The 20,991-nt window shown below is 44.3% G+C and overlaps 1 protein-coding gene across 1 annotated transcript in view; it reads right to left on the bottom strand.

Moving 5' to 3' along the window:
* The window catches only part of LOC141116693 (low affinity immunoglobulin gamma Fc region receptor III-B-like), a 44,813-nt gene extending 24,724 nt beyond the window's left edge, over nucleotides 1–20,089 (bottom strand). Inside the window, exons 1-4 of the mRNA XM_073609084.1 lie at nucleotides 20,059–20,089; nucleotides 19,220–19,240; nucleotides 12,629–12,895; nucleotides 12,276–12,545 (exon numbers count right to left, since the gene is read on the bottom strand). Coding sequence (XP_073465185.1) covers nucleotides 12,276–12,545; nucleotides 12,629–12,895; nucleotides 19,220–19,240; nucleotides 20,059–20,089 — 589 coding nt within the window. The remainder of the gene's footprint in view (nucleotides 1–12,275; nucleotides 12,546–12,628; nucleotides 12,896–19,219; nucleotides 19,241–20,058) is intronic.
* Nucleotides 20,090–20,991: the final 902 nt, after the last annotated feature.

The raw sequence follows: 20,991 nt of genomic DNA, 5'->3' as shown, positions 1-20,991 counted from the left end.
AAGCGGTGAGAGTGACATGCGTTGTGCAGTACAGTCACAATGTTTTACTACTGAATTTATCTGATTTTCTTGTAAGCATATTTTATATCGTTTGCGGGTGTGTTCCCAAATAAAACAGTATTACGCTATGCAAGTTCCTTCTTTCTTTTCCTGCACGGTGTACTTTATCAGCCAACCTAAGAAACAATCGTTATAAATCAAGGACAGGAGCTCATCCCACACTATAAGGAGACATCAGGTTCTAACCTTTCCCACTGGTGTTGGTCCACGATGGATCTGATTCTAGGATAGTAGCTCACATAATAGTGTTTGGAGATACAAGGCATTTTTAAAGCTCCTTTGTGGTAAGTGCATTAGCAACGGGGAACACGAGGTTTCTTTTGGTGACGGTATTCAGGCTTTGAGGCTTCCCTAAGATTCTGAGGGGTCACGGAGCACCACATCTTTTCTAAGGACTTTTTTTGGACTGTATCACATATGAATTGATGTTTGTGTGTGGAATTTGTTTGTCCTTTAATTGCACTAAATACTCCTAGTTATTTTTTAGCGCTGTTAATGCTGGGTTGATTATTTCTTATATTGATCTTTGCATTTTATTAATTATATAATAATGCTGCTATAGTGCACCAACTCCACTTATCCACTTACCCGAGTGCTGGGATCAATGATACGCAGTGTTACTGATATTTTTTGATTATTCTACCAGTATGTATATCTGGATGGTGAGTAGGGATGAGCCGAACACCCCCCGGTTCGGTTCGCACCAGAACCCGCGAACGGACCGAAAGTTCGCACGAACGTTAGAACCCCATTGACATCTATGGGACTCGAACGTTCGAAATCAAAAGTGCTCATTTTAAAGGCTAATTTGCATGGTATTGTCCTAAAAAGGGTTTGGGGACCCGGGTCCTACCCCAGGGGACATGTATCAATGCAAAAAAAACTTTTAAAAACGGCCGTTTTTTCGGGAGCAGTGATTTTAATGATGCTTAAAGTAAAAAAATGATGCTTAAAGTGAAATATTCCTTTAAATATCGTACCTGGGGGGTGTCTATAGTATGCCTGTAAAGTGACGCGTGTTTCCCATGTTTAGAACAGTCCCTGCACCAAATGTCATTTTTAAAGGAAAAAATCTCATTTAAAACTGCTTGCGGGTTTAATGTCATGTCGGGTCATGGCAATATGGATGAAAATCAGTGAGACAAACGGCATGGGTACCCCCCAGTCCATTACCAGGCCCTTTGGGTCTTGTATGGATATTAAGGGGAACCCCGCACCCAAATTAAAATAAGGAAAGGTGTGGGGCCACCAGGCCCTATATACTCTGAACAGCAGTGCAAACAAGACAGGGACTGTAGGTTTGTTGTTAAGTAGAATCTGTTTGTAATTTTGAACATTTTTAACGTGTTTAGCTCCAGCCAAAAAATCTTTTCTAAGCTTTTTGGAAAACATAGGGAAGGGTTATCACCCCTGTGACAGTTGTTTTGCTGTCTTTCCTCCTCTTCAGAAGATTTCACCTCACTTTTTTGTCCCAATGAAAAATGTTTTTTGAAAATTTGGGTTTTTTTGTGGAACAAGGATTGGAAAGCATCAGTGGAAAGGAGAAATTGTTTTCCCATATTAACTCTTACAGGAGAGAATTTCCCTTCCTAGGGGTAGATTTCATCTCACTTCCTGTTGTCTCCTTCCGTTTGCAAGTAGGAGTCATTTGTAAGTTAGATGTTTGAAAGTAGGGTCCTGCCCTATATACTCAGCAGAAATTTGGGCCTTAGGTATTGCTGTGGCCACAACACTGTAAGCCCTCACAGGGCCCTGCTGTGAAATATTAGATCAAGAATTGTAATTACATGCCCCTGTTGAACAGGAGCTGAAAAATTAGGCCTTAGGCACTGGTGCTGGTGCCACAACACTGCAACCCCTCACAGACACTCTAGTTGGAACGCAGGAATGAGCCCTGCTGCAAAGTATTGCTTCAAAAATTGTAATTACACGCCCCTGTTAGACAGGGGCAGAAAAATTGGGCCTTAGGCACTGGTGCTGGTGCCACAACACTGCAACCCCTCACAGACACTCTAGTTGGAATGCAGGAACGAGCCCTGCTGCAAAGTATTGCTTCAAAAATTGTAATTACACGCCCCTGTTAGACAGGGGCAGAAAAATTGGGCCTTAGGCACTGGTGCTGGTGCCACAACACTGCAACCCCTCACAGACACTCTAGTTGGAACGCAGGAACGAGCCCTGCTGCAAAGTATTGCATCAAAAATTGTAATTACACGCCCCTGTTAGACAGGGGCAGAAAAATTGGGCCTTAGGCACTGGTGCTGGTGCCACAACACTGCAACCCCTCACAGACACTCTAGTTGGAATGCAGGAACGAGCCCTGCTGCAAAGTATTACATCAAAAATTGTAATTACACGCCCCTGTTAAACAGGGGCTGAAAAATTGGGCCTTAGGCACTGGTGGTGGCGCCCAGAACCAAAAATGTTCTTACAAGCTATCAGCGTGATGATTGAGGAGGAAGAGGATAATTACTCAGGGATAGTCACTCAGCATCAGCATAGGCAGTCTTTGAAGGGATCTGAGATTTCAAAAAAAATTATTCGGTTACATCAGCATCAGGTGCTTGGTAGCTGGTGGTGATCCAAGACTCATTCATTTTTATGAAGGTCAGCCGATCGACCGAGTCGGTGGACAGACGCACCCTGTGATCGGTTACCACGCCTCCAGCAGCACTGAATGTGCGTTCCGAAAGAACGCTGGATGCAGGACAGGCCAGTAGCTCAATTGCATACTGTGCAAGCTCTGGCCAGTGATCCATCCTCAAGACCCAGTAACCCAGAGGATTTTCGGTGGGAAAGGTGTCCAAGTCTGATCTTGCCCCTAGGTATTCCTGCACCATATAAAACAGACGCTGGCGATGGTTGCTGGAACCGATCATACCTTGGGGCTGCGGACCAAAAAATTGTCTGAACGCATCGGTCAGACGGCCACCTTCTCCACCGCTCCTTCTTTGACTGACCGAAGCCTCAGCAACACGTTGTCCAGAAACAGGAGTTTGTAACCTCCCAGTCTCTGGGAACGCGTTGCACAGACCTTTCTGCAAGGCCTCCCGAAGATGTTTCATCCTCTGCTCCCTCTGCGATGGCAAGATAAGGTCCGCAACCTTACCCTTGTAACGTGGATCAAGGAGGGTTGCCAGCCAGTATTGGTCCTTCTCCTTGATACCACGAATACGAGGATCCTTACGCAGGCTTTGCAGGATCAGGGAGGCCATGCAGCGTAGGTTTGCTGAGGCATTCGGTCCGGAGTCCTCTGGGTCACTAAGAACGACATGGTCCGCAGCCACCTCCTCCCAGCCACGTACAAGTCCATGTGTTTCTTGGGACTGATCCCTTAAAGACTGCTGCTGATGCTGAGTGCCAGGCTCCACCTCCATACTGACACAATCTTCCTCCTCCTCCTCTTCCTCCTCGTCCTCTTCCTGTGTGATCGGCGGGCACGCAGGAACACTGTCTGGATAAAGGGGGCCTTGAGAGCTAAGGAAGTCCTCCTCTTCCTGCCTCTGTTCTGCCTCAAGTGCCCTGTCCATTATTCCACGCAGCGTGTGCTCCAACAGGTGGACAAGGGGGACAGTGTCACTGATGCATGCATTGTCACTGCTCACCATCCTCGTGGCCTCCTCGAATGGTGACAGGACAGTGCATGCATCCCTGATCATGGCCCACTGGCGTGGGGAAAAAAAACCAAGCTCCCCTGACCCTGTCCTGGTGCCATAGTCGCACAGGTACTCATTGATGGCCCTCTGCTGCGTGTGCAGCCGCTGCAGCATGGCCAACGTTGAGTTCCACCTGGTGGGCATGTCACAGATTAGGCGGTTCTTGGGCAGGTTAAACTCCTTTTGGAGGTCCGTCAGCCGAGCACTGGCATTATATGACCGGCGGAAATGCACACAGACTTTCCTGGCCTGCCTCAGGACATCCTGTAAGCCCGGGTACCTGCCCAAGAACCGCTGCACCACCAAGTTAAGGACGTGAGCCAAACAGGGCACATGGGTCATTTGTCCCTGTCGGAGGGCAGAGAGGAGGTTGGTGCCATTGTCGCAAACCACCATTCCTGCCTTAAGTTGGCGTGGCGTCAACCACCTCTGAACCTGCCCCTGCAGAGCTGACAAAACCTCTGCCCCAGTGTGGCTCCTGTCCCCCAAGCACACCAGCTCAAGCACCGCATGGCATCTTTTGGCCTGCGTACTTGCGTAGCCCCTTGAACGCCTACGGAGCACCGCTGGTTCCGAGGAAGAGGCCATAGAGGAAGAAGAAGAGGAGGGGGTGGAGGAGAGAGGTGTGTCACAATCAGCATTTTGGAGGCGTGGTGGCGGAACAACCTCCAACACTACTGCACCTTGTCCTGCATCCTTCCCAGCTGCCAGCAGAGTCACCCAATGCGCCGTGAAACTTAGGTAACGTCCCTGTCCATGCCTGCTGGACCATGAGTCAGCGGTAATATGCACCTTACCGCTGACCGCCCTGTCCAGCGAGGCATGGACATTGCCTTCCACATGCCGGTAGAGAGCCGGAATCGCCTTCCGTGAGAAAAAGTGGCGTTTGGGTACCTGCCACTGAGGAACCGCACATTCCACAAACTCACGGAAGGGGGCAGAGTCTACCAACTGAAAAGGCAGCAGTTGAAGTGCTAGCAATTTTGCCAAGCTAGCATTCAACCGCTGGGCATGTGGATGGCTGGGAGCAAACTTCTTTCGGCGGTGCAGCAGCTGGGGCAGGGAAATTTGCCTGGTACAATCTGACGTCGGTGTACCAAAAGCAGATTGCCCACAAGTACTTGGCTGTGACACACCTAATTCTACACCTTCATTCCTCTCACTGCAGGTCTCAGAGAGGACTGAAGGTCTAGTGGGGTTGGAAATCTCAGCTGATGAGGAGCAAGGAGAGATCCTCTTTGTTCTTTGGTGTGGGTCTTTTAGATACGCTTGCCAACGAACTGCATGGCAGGTCAACATATGTCTGGTCAAGCATGTGGTACCCAAGCGGGAGATGTTTTGGCCACGCGAGATACGCTTGAGACATATGTTGCAAATAGCAGCGGTGCGATCTGATGCACTCGTCTCAAAAAAGGCCCACACCAAAGAACTTTTTGAATAACGCGCAGAGACTGCAGCGCCCTGCACATGTGGAGCTTTGGGGTGTGATGCAGTCAATGTGCTGCCCTTAGGCTTGCCCCTGGAGGGCATCCTGCCTCGTTGGTGATGTGCCGCCGCCTCCTCCTCCTCCTTCTCCTCCTCCTCCTCCTCCTCCTCCTCTCTCCTATCAGGCACCCACGTTGAGTCAGTGACCTCATCATCCCCTCCCTCCTCATCACTGGAGCAAACCTGGCAGTATGCTGCAGCAGGGGGAGCATGACTGCCAGATTGCTGTCCTTCTTGGGCACCCCCTCTGTCCGTGCTCATGTTACTGCCTTCATCGAGCTCAGTATCGTCATCAGAGCCTTCCAAACGCTGGGCATCCTCCTGGAGCATGTACCCAACACTGTGGTCAAACAGTTCGAGGGAATCCTCATGAGGACATGGTGGAGCTAGGGAAGGAGTCACTGATGACATTGAGCTGAGGGAAGAGGCCGCTGCTTTGCCAGACAAAGCACCCTGGGCATGGGTGAGAGAGGATGAGGAGGATGAGGACGGCTTGGTCATCCACTCGACCAAGTCTTCCGCATGTTGCGGCTCAACACGGCCAGCTGCCGAAAAAAAGGCCAAGCGTGTCCCATGGCCACGTGCTGATGAGGATGCACCGTCTCCACGACCAGCACTAGACACAGAGCCTGCTTGCCCTCTCTTATTGGCTTGTGACTGTCTGCCTCTCCTTCTTGGCCTTCCAGACATACTAATGGCCTGTAGCTGCACTAAGCTGGGATAGAACACCTGTAATTTTCTTCAAGTAGCTTTATATACTGTAACCAGACAAGCCTGCCTGTCAGTAGGAAGATAACAGGAACGGATCTAGCTGAACACTGTGAGCAGGACGCACTGTACTAAATGTAAATAGTCTAGCTGCCTGACCGTGGTACTAATAGGATCAAATAGAACACCTGTAATTTTCTTCAGGTAGCTTTATATACTGTAACCAGACAAGCCTGCCTGTCAGTAGGAAGATAACAGGAACGGATCTAGCTGTACACTGTGAGCAGGACGCACTGTACTAAATGTAAATAGTCTAGCTGCCTGACCGTGGTACTAATAGGATCAAATAGAACACCTGTAATTTTCTTCAGGTAGCTTTATATACTGTAACCAGACAAGCCTGCCTGTCAGTAGGAAGATAACAGGAACGGATCTAACTGAACACTGTGAGCAGGACGCACTGTACTAAATGTAAATAGTCTAGCTGCCTGACCGTGGTACTAATAGGATCAAATAGAACACCTGTAATTTTCTTCAGGTAGCTTTATATACTGTAACCAGACAAGCCTGCCTGTCAGTAGGAAGATAACAGGAACGGATCTAGCTGAACACTGTGAGCAGGACGCACTGCACTAAATGTAAATAGCAGGAACGGATCTAGCTGAACACTGTGAGCAGGACGCACTGCACTAAATGTAAATAGCAGGAACGGATCTAGCTGAACACTGTGAGCAGGACGCACTGCACTAAATGTAAATAACAGGAACGGATCTAGCTGAACACTGTGAGCAGGACGCACTGCACTAAATGTAAATAGCAGGAACGGATCTAGCTGAACACTGTGAGCAGGACGCACTGCACTAAATGTAAATAGCAGGAACGGATCTAGCTGAACACTGTGAGCAGGACGCACTGCACTAAATGTAAATTGCAGGAACGGATCTAGCTGAACACTGTGAGCAGGACGCACTGCACTAAATGTAAATAGTCTAGAAGATAACAGGAACGGATCTAGCTGAACACTGTGAGCAGGACGCACTGCACTAAATGTAAATAGCAGGAACGGATCTAGCTGAACACTGTGAGCAGGACGCACTGCACTAAATGTAAATAGCAGGAACGGATCTAGCTGAACACTGTGAGCAGGACGCACTGCACTAAATGTAAATAGCAGGAACGGATCTAGCTGAACACTGTGAACAGGACGCACTGCACTAAATGTAAATTGCAGGAACGGATCTAGCTGAACACTGTGAGCAGGATGCACTGCACTAAATGTAAATAGTCTAGAAGATAACAGGAACGGATCTAGCTGAACACTGTGAGCAGGACGCACTGCACTAAATGTAAATAGCAGGAACGGATCTAGCTGAACACTGTGAGCAGGACGCACTGCACTAAATGTAAATAGCAGGAACGGATCTAGCTGAACACTGTGAGCAGGACGCACTGCACTAAATGTAAATAGCAGGAACGGATCTAGCTGAACACTGTGAGCAGGACGCACTGCACTAAATGTAAATAACAGGAACGGATCTAGCTGAACACTGTGAGCAGGACGCACTGCACTAAATGTAAATAGCAGGAACGGATCTAGCTGAACACTGTGAGCAGGACGCACTGCACTAAATGTAAATAGCAGGAACGGATCTAGCTGAACACTGTGAGCAGGACGCACTGCACTAAATGTAAATTGCAGGAACGGATCTAGCTGAACACTGTGAGCAGGACGCACTGCACTAAATGTAAATAGCAGGAACGGATCTAGCTGAACACTGTGAGCAGGACGCACTGCACTAAATGTAAATAGCAGGAACGGATCTAGCTGAACACTGTGAGCAGGACGCACTGCATTAAATGTAAATAGTCTAGATAGAAGATAAAAGGAACGGATCTAGCTAAACTGAATACAGTGTATATATATATATGCAACACCTGGGATGCATATATATACACAATACACTGTAAGTGCAGCTAACTGACTGACTGTTCTGCCTAATCTATCTAACTCAAATCAAATGACACTGTCTCTCTCTCTCTCTATCTCTCAGCACACCGGAACACACACTACACAGGGCCGCCGTGCAGGCGGCCTTATATAGTGTGGGGTGTGTACTAAATCCCCTGAGCCATAATTGGCCAAAGCCACCCTGGCTTTGGCCAATTACAGCTCTCTCTACTGACGGCGCTGTGATTGGCCAAGCATGCGGGTCATAGTGCATGCTTGGCCAATCATCAGCCAGCAATGCACTGCGATGCCGCAGTGAATTATGGGCCGTGACGCGCCACACGAATTTAGCGCGAACGGCCCATAACGTTCGCAATTCGGCGAACGATCGAACAGCCGATGTTCGAGTCGAACATGGGTTCGACTCGAACACGAAGCTCATCCCTAATGGTGAGTGGTAAACCGAGATACGGAAGGAAGCCAACACAAACATACAAACTTCAATCGGTCAATCTACTGAATGATAACTTAGCTCAGAGCTCCAGTGCTGCAGGGGAGTCCCCCTGTATGAAGTATTAAAGTGGTTGTAAACCCTTCGATATACCCAGTGAAGGGACTGATCTCAGGTGATACACAGAGATGAAACAAATCCTCCTACACAAGTTGCACCTGTTTATCTGCAATCTTCTCTTCTCTACAGACGTTCAAAGTCCAGAATTTATAAAGCTTGTAGAGCTATCAAAAAAAAGGGGGGGGAGCTGAAGATACATCAGTGAGGAGAGCTCTGAGAGCTGATTGGAGGGAAGGGACACACCCCCTTCACATAGGGACAGAGCTGAGGCTGTCACTCAGCATGGATCATCACACATTGGATATTGGCAGATCTGAGAGTATTTGGGTTTTCTGCTCATACAAGAAGACTCGACCAAGTGCTGGATGTGCTTTCACCAATGATAGAGAAGGATTCGGAGACCTCTGTAGGTCAGACTCAGAGACATAATTGCAGCACACAACTGCACCATGCAGCTTCTAAAACACACATGTAGGAATGAGTGAAGTTGAGAGTTTTTGCTTCACTGAAATGCTGATAAAAATGAGGACATTTCAAAGTGAATGAGGAAGGTGGTGATTAAAGGGGCTGTAAAGGTACATTGTTTGTTTCTTTAAGGCTGTGTTCACACCTATGCAAATTGGATGTGCGTTTCCTCGCATCCAGTTCACATGACAGGAGATTGTGACTGTCTCTCTACGGAGCCGGTTCACATATCTCCGTTGGGGCTGCGGAGCGTCTTGCACAGGAATGCTGTGCGTCTTTGGCTCCATTTCAGGGCTGAATTCAGGCAAAAATTGGGCCCTGATTGGCCCCTAAAACAGAGAACAGGGAGGCACCGGACCCCCTGCTGCGAGCCGCATCCATTGGAGGTGTGAACCCAGCCTTGGATAACAAACTATACTTAATCTATAGTTACCTGCTCTGAACAATCACACAGAGCGGGGGTGGGAACCTCCTCTTTCTGGATCCCCCACCGGCGCTCCTGGTCCCTCCTCTCTGGTCAGTTCCCCCTATGAGAAGCCGCTTCCCAAGGGGGCACTCATGCGTGATCGCACCTGAGTCCTTTGACACAGACAGCGGGACTTGCCCCCCGCTTTGTCGTCACTTTGATTGACAGCAGTAGGAGCCAAAGGCTCCCGGTGCCCCAGCAAAGCCAGTGAGACCCGGAAGTGAGGGGGGAAAAGATCTGCAAACGTGCACAGCGATGGATGGAATGAGGGCTCAAGTAAATAAAGGGGGGCTGGGGGGGTGCTGACACCTAAACATTTGTTACCTTAATGTGAGGAATGACTTTAGAGTTTACAACCCCTTTAAGGTTGTTTTTTATTTTATTTTATTTATTTATTTGGGGGGGTTGAGAAAATTACAGCTGTAAGCTACGGCTCATGGGGGTTAGAGAAGCACCTTTAATATTTTCATGTAAACATTAATTTTTATTTCAAAAAAATGAAAAAAAAGCTTAGAAGGATTGTATCTCTTTCCAGGTGCACTTTTAGTGTATAAATACAACGCCATCTATCAGCGGAGATTTTCTGATAAATAAAGCCTTGTAATGATCACATCAGCACTGACATCATTTTGGATTTGAAAATAAATAAATAAATTAATTAACAAACTAAATAACTAATAAGGATTAAGGAGTAGGAAGGACCATGATTATGAGAATAGACTAAGGAAATAAAAAGAAATGTATTTTTTTACATACTTTACATTTAAACAAATGTTTCTATGTAGTAAGGTACTGTAGTGTGGTAAGTTGGGCTGGATTTCCCATTAGGCACTGTAGACATGTGCCTACAGGCACCTTTCCTAGAGGGGCACCCGTCTGTACATGGCCAGATCTAGGGGGTGCTGTGGTGGGCTGAGCCCCCCAGGTTTCAGTTGTGCCCCCCCAGGCCACCCCAATGAACATTGTACCCACGCTCACTGCAAGTCCGGACAGGATAATTGTCAGCAAAGAGAGAGCTGGGGGGAGGTGCAGACTTTCTGTGCTCCCCCCGCTTCTGTCAGTGGATCGCTCCTCCATACAGCTGATTACACAGATCCTCTTAGATTACACAGTACACAGCTTGATCCCCCGCCCCCTACACTCATTTCCGGGAGAGGAGCAGTCATTGTAGAGGTAGGGGTCGGGGAATCAAGCCATGTACCATCCAATCTAAGAGGATCCTGTGTTATCTGCTGTATGGAGGAGCGCTGTTATCCCAGCTCTCTTCTCACTGACACTTCTCCTGTCTGGACTTGTATCGGGTGTGGGTACAATGTTCATGGGGGGCGGCCTGGGGGGCACAGAGAGCCTTCCAACTCCTTAATACTCCTGTAAGATTGGAGGGGGGCTGTTAGTGCTTGGAAAGGAAGGGTAATGGGGGGATTTGTGTTAGGAGGAGGATAGGGGGGCGTATGTATTAGGGGGCAGAATTGGGGAAGATTTGTTCTAGGAGGGGAGAATTGGGGAGCAGGGATTTGTGCTGGGAAGGGTAATTTGGAGGGGGTTGTGCTAAGAGGACAGATTTAAGGGGATTTGTGTTGGTGTGGGAATTTGTGGGAGAGGATTTGTACTAGGAGGGGAATTTGGAGGGGGTTTACACTAGGAGGGGGGATTTGGAGGAGAAGATTTGAGCTAGGAGGGGGATTTGTGGGAAGAATTTACACTAGTAGTCGGGATTTGGGGAGGGGGGAGTTTACACTAGGAGGGGGATTTGGGGGAGAGGATTTGTGCTAGGCAGGGAATTTGGGGAGGGAACTTACACTAGGAGGGGGATTTTTGGGAAGGATTTACACTAGTAGTGAGGATTTGGAGAGGGGGGGGAGTTTACACTAGGAGGGGGGATTTGTGGGAGAGGATTTGTGCTAAGAGGGGGGATTTGGGGGAGATGATTTGTGCTAGGAGGGGGGATTTGGTTAAGAGGATTAGTGCTAGGTGGATAATTTGGGGAGAGAACTTACACTAGGAGGGGGATTTGTGGGAAGGATTTACACTAGTAGTGGGGATTTGGGGAGGGGGGATGTTTACACTAGGAGGGGGGATTTGGGGGAGAGGATTTGTGCTAAGAGGGGGGATTTGAAGGAGTGGATTTGTGCTAGGAGGGGATATTTGGTGGAGAGGATTTGTGCTAAGAGAGGAGATTTGGACTGGGGAATTTTTGCATTTTTGTTTGGGGAGCATTTGAACTTGTTTGGGGTGAGCGTGTTGATTAGTACTGTTATTTTTTGGGTGGATTTTCAGAATTCTCTGCCTATAGGCTCCTGAGATGTAAATCAGGGCCAGTGAATGGAAGAATAACACATGGAGGGGGTGAAGGTTCAAGAAATGGGGGGTGACATGGGTGATAATTAAAGTGATTTTAAAGCTTCATTTTTTTTATTAAATAATACACATGTTATACTTACCTGATCTGTAATAATCTCTTTCCTCCTCTTCTGGGGTCCCCTGCTGGTGCTCTCGGCTCCTCCTCCCTTCTGAGTATCCCCATAACAAGCTGTGTGCTATGGAGGGGTTCATGTGATTACACCCCCACTGTCCATAGACACACACCCCACTCCCTTCTTACGGAATATGATTGGTTGCAGCAGGAGCCAATGGCTGCCTCTGTGTCCTGTGATTGGAGGAAGAGATGAGAGAGGACTGCTGGTGGGGTCAGTGCTGGATAGAGAGAGGTGACAGGTAAGTGTTTGGGGGAAGCACAGAAGGGAACGTTCTTTTACCTTAATGCGGAGAATGCAAATCTTTAGTCTTACAATCACTTTTCTTCTTTTTATTTCTGCAACAAAGTCACTTCAAAGATCATATTTTTTATGGGAGTTCACCTTCCTCTGGATCTACTAATATTTCTAAGAATACAGTTTAAATAGGACATTCATTTACCTTTCACAGAGCTAAAGAATTCATCTGAGCGCTCCATCACATATGGACCATCCTTGCGTTGGAATTCTTTAGTACATTTGTACAGTCCAGACTGACTCACCGTTATATTAGGAATATGGAATGTGGAGTCAGATTCTGATGATTTTATCTCCTGATCATCCTTGTAGAATTTTGTGTTTATTGCATTATAAAATCTAAAATTATGACATCTCAGAGTCAGGGGGTCTCCTTCATATATGGCAGATGGAGGTCTCTGCAGGATGACAAAATCTGAAATGTAATAAAATGATACTTTAGGTTGTTCTATTCACACCCAACAATCTGTAATGATGGAGATGAGATGGATGACTCACTATATGTAACATCTAGAAAGACGGGATCACTGATATCACCACCGATGGTCTGGCACTGGTAATCTCCTCTGTCCTCCACTACTGAAGATCTAATGATATGAAGTCTCTGTTGATCTCCAGGTATTGGTCTACTATCTTTGTACCAGTGATAGGTCTGGGGCTCCTCTGGTACAGTAGACGGCATATCACATGTTAGAGTCACATTGTCATAGTGTATTATATTCCCCCAGTTGGGTGTGAAGGTCACCACAGGTTTGATGGCCCCTCCTATAGAAGAAAAGAGATCACACAGAACACATAGAGAGCACAGTGTGCAGCAAAACACAGAGAGGTGAACACATCTTGTATGAGAAAAAAAATCATTCTCTATAGAAATGGGAATGTTTATAGTCCTGGGCACAGAGATTTTCCCACACGTTGGTAAATTTTTATTTTAAACAATGAAAACTTCTCCCCTTAACCTCCCTGGCGGTATTCCAGAGTGTGGCTTGGGGTGAATTGTCAATACCAAAAGCGGTAACCCCGAGCCACACTCGGGATAACATCACAGGATCCAGGTACAGCTTACTTACCTTGTCCTCAGGATCCTGGGATGTCTCCCCGCAGTGTGCAGCGGCTGTGTCTCTTCTCGATCTATCACAGTGCCGGGCTCTGTTCCCTACGAGCGTTGCGACGCACGGGGACGGAGCACGGCGCCAAATTCAAAAAGTGAAACACACACTATACATACATTACACTGTAATCTTACAGATTACATTACCGTATAATAAATAATTGTACATCCCTTTTGTCCCTAGTGGTTTGTCCAGTGCCCTGCATGCAGTTTTATATTATAAATATTATTCTTTCTGCCTGGAAACTGGAGATTGTCCATAGCAACCAAAACCGTCCCTTTACATCAAAAGCAGTTTTAGACCATCTAGAAAACAGCGATAATATATTAGAATCACTTGCAGAATTGAGCGATAGCGATTTGTGGGGAAATCCGTCATCAAACACTGAAAGTAACGACAGCGACAATTCTGCAACTGAGCAAATTTCTGTGTTTTTGATTTGATTACATTATTGAATAATTTTTATTATTATTTGTTATAATTATTTATAGTTATTTATTATATTATAATTTATGATTTTGTGTTTCAAACTTTATTATACCCGAGATGTCAACTAGACTCTTGTTTGGGCAGATTTAAATGAGTTGTTCATAAGAATTACAGGCCTACAATATGTAACGCCAAATTTCTATGCAAAAGAATTGTACCGCTTTGAGCATCAAAAATCTGATCATTGAAAATTAACAAAAATGATCATTCTGCCAGGGAGGTTAAAGTGATATTAAAGGCAGATTTTTCTAAAATAACAAACATGTTATACTTACTTACTTTGTGTAATGGTTTTGCACAGAGCAGCCCAGATCCTCCTCTTCTCAGGTCCCTCACAGGCACCCCTGGCCCCTCCCTCCTGCCAAGTGCCCCATAGCAAGCAGCTTCCTATGGGGGCATCCAAGCAGGCCCGTTCCCAAGCTGCTGTTCTGTGTCCATTCACACATGTAGCGCAGCTCTACCCCACCCCCACTCTCTCCTCATTGGCCTATTGGCTATGAATGACAGTAACAAGAGCCAATGGCTCAGCCAATGAGGAGTAAGAGACCTGGGAGAGCAGCTGCTCTCATGTACATCGCTGGATCGGGATAGAGTAAGTACTGTAGGTCTGATGGGAGAGGGGGGGGGCTGCTGCATGCTGAAGGTTTTTTAAGTTCATACATAGAAGGCATTAAGGTAAAAAACCTTGAGGGTGCTGGGAACTAGTGGCAGTTGGTAGTATATTTTTTTGGGGGGGGGCGGCGCCAACCATGCACTCACATCCACCCCCCGGTTGGTCATCCAGCCCCACACTTACCCCATCTAGGATGCGGGCAGCGCTTCCTCTGGGTGCAGGCGGTGACTTCCACTGCGTCTCCTCCTCCTAATAAGTGGCCAATAGGCTCACTTCACCTCTCGGCCAATTGAGTGACGGGTCTCAGGACTTGTTTCCTGATTGGCCGGGAGGTGAATCAGGAAGACATTAATGAATATTAATTAAAATGCAATATCACATTAATATGCAAATATCACAAAACTGGGTGGGCTCAGGGCACAGTTCTCTGCACCCGAGCCCATCCATTTTTTAAGCCAATTAGAGCCTCAGGCTCTAATCATGTAATTCTAAAAAAAAAAAAAAAAATAAATCCCCAATTGGAATCCATTCATCCGGCACCCTGCATGTAGATTAGGGGCTGGGCACATGGATTGGGGGGGCAGCACCCCTGTACCCTGTATGGATGGGCCACCGCTGCTGGAAACTCAGCCTGCTCTGGGTTAGGAGGTGACGTCACATCCGGTTTAACACATGATGAGTCTCTGGAGAGGACGGCGGAGCAGTTTATTTGCACACATAGAGGATGATTGGGCCGGTTGAGCTGACTGTGGATGCATACAGGCCGATCAAGCTAATGCAGGTCTGGACACTTTTAAATGTAAGCGCATTAAACTGGATGTGTGTTTAATGGAAACGTTTTTAATAAATGTACTGCACAATCATTTCATAATTCGTTTTTCTGGGCTATTTATCCTATTTAATCCCGTGGGCATGATTGGCTGTATTGGTCTTTATGACCATCGGGATCTGGTGATCTCTATTACTACACATGGTGGAGCACCATTTGTTTGGGAGTGGAAATGTTTTTCATACCCAATACACTCTGCTGTGGATGGGATTAAGTGACTCATTGGAGTAACACAAGAATTGCACAGAAGAACTTTATGTGTTTTTTTTTAACTTCCCTTATTTTCATTTTCATTCTAAAAAAATTAAAAAAAAAATCTATTTTTTTCAAATGAAAATGTTATTGTTATAACATGGACACAGGGATTGAAGTGTTTTGGGCATTTTTAGTAATTTTGTGTGTTTAACATTTCACGTTGTTGGAGAAAATGTATATTTTTTTACATTTGGTTGATTCATCTAAAGTAGATGTTTAGCACAAATATTGAAAATGTTAGGATTTTTTTGGCCTTAAAGGGATTAGTTCCTTACTTTACCTATTCACTCTAACCATGAATAATGTGCCGAAAAATATTGATCTCACCCCAGTGTGCATGGCGATATGTAATGATTGTAGTGCAATTTACATTTTCATGTGTAGGTGCCCCCATTAGATACCTTTATGTTTCCATGTGTGTGTGTTTGTGGTGGTGTTTTTTTTGGAGGGGTTGTAGGTGTGATTTTGAAACCAATGAAATAGCAAGTGAGGGGATACCTACAAGTTTGAGAGGAAAGAGAGGATTTTTTTTTAATAAGGCTACTTTCTGGTGTCAACCATCTAAACTTTCCCTCCCTGAGATTTCCTCTCACTTCCTGTTATGTCTATGGGACAAGGAGAAAAATCTCTCCAATGAGATTCAGATGGCGGGAAAAGGATTGAAATTTAAACTCTTCCCCACCTATCCAAAAAAAAGGTTATGGCTTCAGATTTACTTTATTATGTTACTTCCTTTAAAAAATTCTAGAGGAATTATATCGAAATATATCATTATAAACATCGGATGGATCATTAACATTTCTGCCTTTTTCTGATCTATTTTGGTCTTGTTCACATATATCTGAAAGCTGACAACTCCCTTTCTCTTAAAGTGGAAATAAACTATTTTAATTAGTTTTAATCCAATTTTCTTTGATTCGAAATTCGTAATTTTGTTAGATAACGATTTTCGTTTATTCGGTACACTTCTCGTAATTTAGTAATTGTTACTTCTGTGAGATTGCCTTTTTTGTTGATTCGTACTTTCCTAGGAAATAAAGAATAATAATCCTATGCTTGCTTTTCTAATAAGTCCTGTACTTACTCCAGTCCACTCCCTCAGTCACGAGACTGGACTCAGTCTCCTCCTCAACTGAATCTAAAAAGATTCAGGAATGCAGTGTGACTCAGACACAAAAGGTAAGATGATTGGCTAAAAAAATTAAGTAAGATACATCACTCACTAATACACTGCCCATTCGTAAGAACGATTATTGAACACAAAATTACAAACATATGAAATTATGAACATACATATTAAGATACACTTACACTGTCCATTCAAAAGAACGATTCGAGAACATGAACAAACAAAATTATGAACAGACGAAGAAATGAAATTACGAACACACGAATGAAAATACGAACATACAAACTTATGAAAAGACAAAGGATTGAAAATATGAAATGTAAATCATTCGTTATAGATCTCTTTTTCTTTCTTTTACTGTTTCGGAGTTTCGTACTTCGATAAGTTTGTCTGTTCTTAGGTTCGTATTTTCGCGTGTTCGTTATTTTGCTTATTCGTAATTTCGTAATTTTCGTATTTTGGTTCTTTCAGCTATTCGGATGTTCGAATTGATCCGAATGTACAAATACTAACAAATTTCTACGAAAATCTATTTGTTACGAACCGAATCGCACATGTCTAGTTTTAAACACACATTTCTAGAAGGAAGGCTTTTATGGTAAAACAGATTCTGTGGGGTTGATTTATTAAAACTGGAGAGTGTAAAATTTGGTGCAGTTGTGCATAGTAGCCAATCAGCTTCTAACTTCAGCTTCTTCAATAAAGTTTTGACAAAAAAAACCTGGAAGTTGATTGGTTTCTATGCAGAGCTGAACCAGATTTTGCACTCTCCAGTTTTAGTAAATGAACCACGTTGAGGTTGCTAGGATCTGATATTAGGGAAATGTAGTTCTCTTTGGCTCCTCTGTAATCTGTGGAGAAGTTGTTGATTGTTTGGGGCTGTTCTGTGTTTCAAAGGCTGCAGGTTTGATTGTTTATCCCTGTATTCCGGAGGATTCTAGAATCATAGTGGAATGGAAAGTCAAATGAGCAGTCTGAATATTTATTAGGTGGTCGAAGAGTGCACAAATAGTCAGAGGGCCTGGAGCAGCCCTTTTCTAAGCCCTAGTTCTAGTCCTGGTTCTAGTCCTGGTTCTAGTCCTGGTTCTAGTCCTGGCTCTAGTCCTGCAGGAGGAGTCCTGAGCCTAAGGGGCTCTGCCCCGTTGAGCAGATTCTGGAATTTTGCTGCATTTTCTAGAGCTAATCAAGGGATTCCACCTAAGGATCTGGTCTGGAGAGCTCACTGAAGAGTGCTGGATGGAAGTTGAAAGGGTCTAGCTGTCCGGTGGCATTGTGACAATTACGGTAACCTCTCCCTCACTGTAGAGTGTCCGGTGGAGGCAGGAAGGAGGCATCTTGTGATCCTTTCACACTATGAGTACTGATCTAAACTCAGAGTCTTAGTGACTGTATGCTGAATTCCTTTTGGTGAAAGTGCAGTGGTAGCTCAAACTGAGATCTTTTTTTGCTCCTGCAATAAGACTATTCAGAAAGGCTTAGCAAAGTGAAGTATCCTGCTATCAGTCAGTGTTTCTGGAGTATCTCATATCACCTTACTCACAAAAAGACATCCGTAGACTGTTGTAATGGACCGGTGTGAATGAACTGTTGCTGTGTGTCTGGCTGCTTCTGCACTTGGGAAAGAACCAGTTAAATTACATCGGCTCCAGGGGGGGTAGTGCTACATGTCTTTTCTTTCATATAAGATTATTTTTGCAATTTTCTTCTGATTGTACGATGAGCCACACATGCTATAGCTGCCGGCAGTGATCAAATGAAAAAAAACCTGGAGACAGGTTGATCGATAGATCAACTTCTGACAACAAGCCTGCTCATAGATAGATCAAAATTCATCCTTTTGCAGATTATGGCCAATTCTCACTCACCACAATGTGGTTCAACTTTAAGCAAACACCACCCTGGTCTATGTATGTAATAAGGATTGGTTTTTATCAAGCAGTACTAGTTGTTTCCCCCAAAAAATGTTGCCAGAAAAAAAGGCTTTTTCTTGTCTTTGACTAGAGACAGACACCTTGGCATTAAACATCTACAAACCTAAATAAAGAGACACAAGCCACAGAAAGGCTTCTTATAGTTATAGCTAAAGCCCTCACCTATGGATAAGTAAAAATTGTCTAGTAGTACCACAGTTTGCTTACAGGACCAACAGGCCCAAAAACAATGACACAAGCCACAGGACGATGTCTTGGTAAATAAGGAAACAAAATTGTGTCCATCGTAAAAAAACACTTAATAAGATTAGTTCTACCACTAGTCTAAGCTGGCCTTATATGTTGCAATGATTCCACACAACTATGCCCATCTTCCCACATCATTTGGATGTCTTGCTTGTCTAGATTTCCCATTGACTTCAATGCATTCAAAAATCTAATTCCTTAGAAATTCTATCAAATTTGAACTTTAAAAAATTTAGCTGTATTTAAGTTCAACCCAAAATAAAATCTCAGTACTATGGACCTTTTCAACTAGCATTTCTGTGATATATTCAAACAAAAGTTTAATTTCAATTATGTGCAAATTTTGGTTAACCCGCGCTGATTTTGCCTTCTAGAAAATGGTAATCAATGACCCATACTTCTTCACATGGAAAACTTTAGGCTCACATGGATATTTTTTATATTATTAGTGATATTTATGGTATCAGTTTTAGTTCTGTACTCACCAGATTTTCCCATGTTTAAAGCTGAAAATAAAAAATGCGCTATTTAGAAAATATTATGTACAGTACATGTCATTATGTATTTCAGTCATTTTGTTCTTTTCCAATTTCAGTGAAAATGTATACAATTCTAACAAGAATATTTTTATGATCCCGATTTTCTCATGTCAAAAGAACATTAGAACTGTCACTCTTTCTTCACAAATACACATGGAAAAACTAAAGTATGGTTTGGTGAGGTTGGATTAGGCAATCAGACCTTATGTAGCCACTCCACAATAGTGTAGGCATCAACTGCCCTCATATTCACCCCATAAGCCCCCTTATAACAGTGATTGGACATGTTAATTTACCCTTCAGATCTTTCCATACTTCCATCATAACCTTCTTAACAAGACTCGTCTTTTATGCCTTATGCATCCACCATCCAACTCACCACCATCACTTTTATGAAGCTCTTTTTTTTATCATCGACTTCCTCTTCACCCTTGTTCAGTTCAAATCAAACAGCTATCAGACTTTGAATTATGTATTCACCTTGTCCCTAAACCAGGCACCCTCATTCTCACCCTTATGGAGGGATCAGACCCCCACCCCTCAAAAGCTGTATAAGCTGTGAATGGAAGCCTTCTAGTCTGTGTGACAATACCACGAACAGAGCTTACAATCAATACTTATAAAGCAACACTAGTCAAAACAGATGCAAACATAATAAGTGTATCTTATGTAGAGCATCCAACTGCTCATAGAAATTAGATAAGTTGTGTATTCCACATAATCTCAAAGAAAAGACACTCAACCAATACTTAGATAATATAAAGAATAAAAACCGTTCTACTTACACAGGAACACAATGGCGAGGAAGACAGACATGGTAGCCGGGACCTGAAAGTTGTGACGGTCTTTCTGAGAATCAGACGTTTTGACCATCTTCTCACTTCCTGAGTGTTATTTATAGACATTTTACCAGAATTAAAAACCAATGTCGTGAGAACGAAGTACGTGTAATAACTATAGCCAATCAGATGTAATTTCTGGCTTATTTGATATGATAGTCTAAACGAAACTCATAATACATTTTAGGGTGGACAATGCTGGCCTTGTACCCAGTAGAGTTGGGCTGAACACCCCCTTGTTCGGTTCACACCAAAACTCCCGAACAGAAAACAAGTTCTGACCCGAAAAGCAAACCCTATTAAAGTCTATGGGACCCCAACTTGAAAAATCAAAAGTCCCCATTTCGAAAGCTTATATGCATGTAATAGGCCATAAAAAGGGTATGGGGGCCGGGGTACTGCCCTGGGGGACATGTATCAATGCAAATTTTAATCAGGAGAAATTATTTTAATGATGCTTAAAGTGCAACAATGAAACAAAATATTTCTTTAAGTATAGTTCCTGGGGGGGGCCCTTAATCTACCCGTAAAGTAGTGTGTATAGAACCTCCTGAAGGAAAAATTAAATTTCTAAGAAAATAAAATTGAATTAAAATGACATTTAAATTCTCAGCAATACAATACCATTGCAGGCAACAGAAAAATGTAAAAAATGTAAAAAAAAAATGTTGTCAGTTCCGCCGCCCACCGCCACCGCCGGACACGAAAAAGAAGAAAAAACGCTCCGCTGTCAACTAAGCCAAACCGACTGACAACATTTACTAACTTCACATTTATGCAATCAAATTTTTTAACACCCCAGCTGGTAGGGATTGAATTACTTTTGCAAACATAGTTTTTCAGCAAAGTTACACATTTCCCTAAAACTTTCTAAGCAAA

Source organism: Aquarana catesbeiana, linkage group LG13 (genome assembly GCF_042186555.1).
Source record: "Aquarana catesbeiana isolate 2022-GZ linkage group LG13, ASM4218655v1, whole genome shotgun sequence".
Classification (NCBI taxonomy): Eukaryota; Metazoa; Chordata; class Amphibia; order Anura; family Ranidae; genus Aquarana; species Aquarana catesbeiana.
The sequence above is the reverse complement of the archived record's forward strand: the minus strand, read 5'-3'. Positions and strand labels throughout refer to the sequence as shown.